This window comes from Gymnoscopelus braueri, assembly GCF_963280865.1.
Source record: "Gymnoscopelus braueri genome assembly, chromosome: 1".
In the NCBI taxonomy this organism is placed as follows: Eukaryota; Metazoa; Chordata; class Actinopteri; order Myctophiformes; family Myctophidae; genus Gymnoscopelus; species Gymnoscopelus braueri.
In genome coordinates, this window is record NC_137603.1 from 17,763,301 (window position 1) to 17,768,652 (window position 5,352).

Sequence of the window (5,352 nt, forward strand, 5' to 3'; positions counted from 1 at the left end):
CGGAGCGCACGCTGTTGTAGGTGTCCCGGTTGCCATAGAGCTTAGCGATGGTTTCGGCGTCTTTGACCACGGGTCTGAAGGCCGAGATGTAGCTGATCTTCCGCTGGCCGGCGTGAGCGCCGTCCACGGAGCGAGTCTCGTCCCCGGACTTGTCTTCGTCGTTCCTGGTGGACTGAGAACTGGAGCAGCGCTCGCCCTCATGGTAACTGTCTTTGGGTGTGTTGTTGGCGCACCTGCTGTCACTTTGGTCCGATAACTCCAGCTCACTCTGCCGAGCGCCGATGAGATCTGTGGGGGGTTTGGGTGCAGGCGACTGTTGGTATGGCGGCATGGGTAGGCTGCCTGCCGTGTGCCAGAACATGGGGAAGGCAGGATAAATACTGTCCTTTGCGCCGGGCCAAAACACACCCGAGACGCCGGATTTGCTCGGGTCCGGCACGCCGTCATCCTTCTTTTGACACAATCCAAACCCGGGGAACGCGTACGGATGGGGGAAAATGGGCGGAGGGATTTTCTGCAGCATCCCAAAACCCTTGCTGGGGACCGGGATGAGTGGATAGTTCCGGGAGCCGTTTACCAAACCGAGGCCACCGCCTCTGTCCTCGTCGCATCGCAAAGTTTTGTGTGGGGCCTCGGGGGAACTTCTTTGGGACAGGTTCATTGAGGCCTGCGATTTCATTGGAGAGGACATCTCTGAGCGAGTCATGGGCAGCGTCCTCTTTCTGCTCCCACCGTTGAACATGGCCTTAACATCCTCCCACGCGTGGGCGATGTCGTCAGAGGAATTTTTGTCTGACAGTTTCAGGTGGCGTCTCCACGAATTGAAGTTCGCCGCGTCCGGTTGTGTGTACTTGGACTCGGGGGTGCGGTGAGAATGGAAGATGAATTTATTTGGTGAGAAATACATGTTGCAGTAGCTGCATTTGATGCACTTGGCCCTCGAGCTGTTATACCTAGCGGGGATGAAATTGCCCCTGCTGCCCCAGGCGCATTCGTGAGAGACGTCGAATGCAAAATTCTCCGGCAGCTTTGGGGGGTTGTGTGCCCCCAGGAACGACTTGCAGAGCCTCTCGGCCTCGCGTTTGGTGATCATGCCGCAGCGCCTCGAAGAGATTGGCATCGCACCCGCGCGCCTCAGAATCTCGAGCTGGACAGGTGTGCACTGGACGCAGGTGATTCCAAGGGCAACGCGGCGGTTGTGGATCTCATTGTAGCTGTAGTTCTTCAGCAGCGTGTTCGAAATCTGAGCCAAGCAAAGTCTCTCCTGTCCGTCTATGACCAAACACACGATGGGCACCCCGTACAGAGACGTCTCGCTGACCGTGTTTGGTTTGAGGTTGGAGAAGCTTTGCACGTCCTGCTTCAGAGGTGGGGAAGAGCTGCTGGAGTCTCGTCCCGTCGTTACCTGGCTGGGTAGAGACTCCATTTCGAGAAGCCTGGAAGGCATAAACTAGATTTAGCCTCGTTCCATTCCAAGATACAAAAACAAATCTAATATCACTGGACAATGTGACAAAACCATGAAATATAATTTTAAAAAGGCATCAGAAAGCAATAGAATTACAGCTTATCATGATGTACACACAGATAGAAGCTCAGTATGGGCCTAACGTTGCCTTTAAAACATAAACACATACTAATAATAGTAATTTTAAAGCAATTATGCCTAGTGCCTAGTATTATAGTAGTAATAATAATAATAATAATCTGAAAGTATTCAAAGCAATTAGGGCTATACCGTTTTACATTAGATGTATGCAGTAGACATGACATTTTTTTTAAATCTAGGATAATTATGCAGACGGCTCATAATTTTTCTGAAAGTATAATTATAACATTTGCGATGTTATAATAACAGGCCCTGTTAACTTATTGGTGATAGATACCACTTCAACTAGCCTGGGCAAACCGTGTGTCTGCAGGTGGGGTAGCCTTCCAACTATTTTTAAATAGTGAGGACAACTTAAGAGACAATAAGATCTTTACGCTCATAAGAACAGACGGGACACATCCCTGAGCTGCGCCAATAATGCGCTTAGCAATGGCCAAAAGAACAGCTAAGCCACTTTCAAGGTAATTACACAAGTTAAACTGTGTGTATTTGACTTCTTAACAAAAGACTCCAACCTTAAATACATGAAAGCAGATTATCCTACTTAAAAATTAGGCTGAATTATCTGAAGTTCATCTGTAGGCTACATAGGCTAATAATAATCATTTTCTGAGAAATTTAGACAAATCGTTAATAGGCATGATAATAGAAAATAATATTAAAGTGATGGGAAACCCAGATTTGTCTAAAGTCGGACTATAAAATGTACACATTATCGTCGTCAATAAAACGAGTATATATGGCTATAGACAAAGGCAACACTTTGCCTACCTTTTTCTCCCGAAATGAACACAGTACTTCCAGGGTTTAGATAAAACAATCTTTCACGGGAAAAAACACAAGCAAAATGTAGCCAGTTTGGTGAAAAAACATAGCCTATAGACGTTGCCCAAAATGATTGGCCTAAAAAGGAAAAAAAGTCTTGAGGTTTGTTAGAGCGCACGGATAACCTCCATCCTCCAAGACTCCAGCGAGCTGAATGGTGAACTGACAGAACAGTGACCACATGGCAGCTCCTCTCCTCCTCACTGTACAAATGACCGCTAGACTAATAGCAAGGCACACCCACTTAACGTGCACTCTGTTTAACCACTTTGTGTCCGGGCTCCAAGAGCAACAGTCACACTTGATCTATTATAGGTTACTAAAGTCAACACAAAATAAGTAAGACATGATAGGAAATTTGACACGGTAGATTATTTAGTCATGCATGCATGGCCCTAATAAATAATAATGGCAATATTTTAGTATCTATTAAAAATCAGTGTCCGTTTGTGGCTGTGCTGCTTTAATAATTCATATCAGCGTTACGCAAAACGGAGGGGAAACATACCAAAGCTAAATATCTCGCAGAAGGCACAAAAGACTAAAATGACACCGAGGGTGCATCATTTATCAAGTTACACACGACCATCTGTTAGGCTTCTTGTGGACACGCAAATCAATTTGAGGCTTCCCTTCCACGCCTTGTATTTTTTGAGGCTGGCGCATGCTTTTGTTCGTGTGTCAAATAATTCGACATGTTTTAATTCATTGGTTCTCAAAGTGGGGTCCGGGTCCCTCAGGGGGGTCCCCAGGGGGGTCCCCAGCAAAATGTTTTAATATAGCATCACAATAATTTTAACCACTTAATATCCATTTATATGTTGGCTATTCAAAAATAGCAGATCTACAAGCTCACAGCATGTCACTTCGTGTCGCGCTGCGAGCTTGTAGGCCTACATCTGCTATTTTCTTTTTTTTTACATTTCTGAAAAATCTTGAAAGTGTTTGAAAAATATTTAATCATTTACATTTTTTAAACAAATCTTCTCTTCTGAGTGTCCCTGGCACAAATAATTTTCAGATGGGGGTCTGCGGCCAAATATATATCAATTTGGGGGTCCTTGGGCACGAAAATGTTTGAGAACTATTGTTTTAAATCACTCACTGCGTTTTCCTCTCAGACCGTGCAATGAAACTGGACGGAATCTACGATGAGCTGATAAAATGCCCTCAGGCAAGTCAAATGCCACCCACAGCCCATGCACACATTTCTTCCTATCCAAACGCATGAGCCCAATAATCTGTGAGCTGAGAGGTAATGTTTAGTGGGCCTTTAGGCTACATAACGAGGCCAGATTACACAAACAGTGATGCATACAGCAATAGTCTGAGATAAGTGAACCCAATATGCCACTTTTACGACCGTATTAACTATTAATAACCGGATCAATGCCTCATCGGTTAACCTCACTAAAGTCTCGTCCGGTAGAAGCTATTAATACCTGGCTGGAACAGGTTGATCCAGGCTGTGCGCCGTCAGATTAGCGAACACTTTGTTTTCCATCTCTGTCATTTGTTAGGCTGAACAATAGCCTCGTGTGTGATTCAACCGAAACGATTTTTTAAAAGCACAATTAGGCCTATCATATGAATGTATGTGCAAGAATGATACACTGTAGATAATGCATAATTCCAGACGAAATTCCAGACGAAAATACAATGACTTCTCTCATCAGGTCCATTTTATGCAGTTACAGGTGCAGACTGCAGTAGACCTAGCCAGCCATATGCATCAGTAATACACACCAACACAGGATAACTGATGCCTCACTGAACTGGACATTAGCCTACTAATCGGTCTTCTCCTGAAATTGCAACAACAAAAAAAGAAGGAATAAAAAGGGTATAAAATCTGACCTTGTAGTTAGTAGGCCTACACGTTTGTTATTTAGAAAGCTGACGGGAAAGAACTGAGCAAATCACCATTTCCATAACTTTACGTCAAGTCTATTTGGTTAATTGATAGACGATCGAAAGTGACACAAGGTGTATAGGTGGATGTTCATTGTTCACGTCTGGGACGCATACACAATGAACCCGCTGTCACAGCCTCAGTCGTTGCTGTCGGGGCATGATGCAGAAACCTCGTATCTCCATGTATTTCGTAAAAATAACGCCCTATTCCATCATACAAGAGTGTCACACAAAAAGTAGTGAAAAAAGCGCAATGATTCCGTGGTGGATGCCTTGTGCAGAGCATATAGATCGGCTATTTTAACTATATTATTTTAAGGAGACTATTTTGGACATACAAGGTTTCCACCACGACAGCGACCGACGGCGATGTCTAGGTTGAAAGTTGCACTGCGTTTGCCCCGCGACACACATGCACTATGGTCTCAGGTAGCGCACTGTTCTGTTCCATCAGCTTATCTCCCTGCAATATTGATGGAGAAAAGGGAGCCTCGCTGAACCCGATATAAGCACCAACCTCTCCTCTTTCACCATCAAGAGGCTTTCCTCCAAGCCCAACAATAATTACAATTTTATACTGTAATTATTCCTCTCTTTTTAATTATTTAGACCACCGACTGAATGGGCCATTGTCGCTGCTTATTCCAGAGAAACGTGAGCTCACGTGGCTCACAACACTCTCATTAGGGCGGGAGAACGGCGCAGCACGAGCTTTTAATTAGACGGTTTCAGCGGTAATTTTAGGCACGCTCTCTCTATTACTGTTGGATACACATGAATGACGGCTTTTTAAAAGAGCAAATTACCTGCGCCCTCATTTATGTGCATCCAATTGTTTAAACAAACCTTCCCTAAAATATTAATGTGTGTTGGGTTTTAAGTCATTATAGAATTCCAAACTCACGAGGTGAATGAACCCAGACCTAATAGAATATTCAAGACGTGGGTGCGCACTGGCATAGGCCTTTTGACGGGCTAATAGTAGGCCTACTAAACGTTTA

General features: G+C 44.6%; 1 protein-coding gene across 1 annotated transcript in view; it reads right to left on the minus strand.

Moving 5' to 3' along the window:
- LOC308082607 (SKI family transcriptional corepressor 1 homolog-B-like) overlaps nucleotides 1–2,491 on the minus strand; it is a gene marked incomplete at its 3' end in the record, with an annotated part of 6,993 nt that extends 4,502 nt beyond the window's left edge. The window contains exons 1-2 of the mRNA XM_080424459.1: nucleotides 2,384–2,491; nucleotides 1–1,436 (exon numbers count right to left, since the gene is read on the minus strand). The exon at nucleotides 1–1,436 is cut by the window's left edge and continues 308 nt beyond it. Coding sequence (XP_080280585.1) covers nucleotides 1–1,426 — 1,426 coding nt within the window. The 5' untranslated portion in view covers nucleotides 1,427–1,436; nucleotides 2,384–2,491. The remainder of the gene's footprint in view (nucleotides 1,437–2,383) is intronic.
- Nucleotides 2,492–5,352: the final 2,861 nt, after the last annotated feature.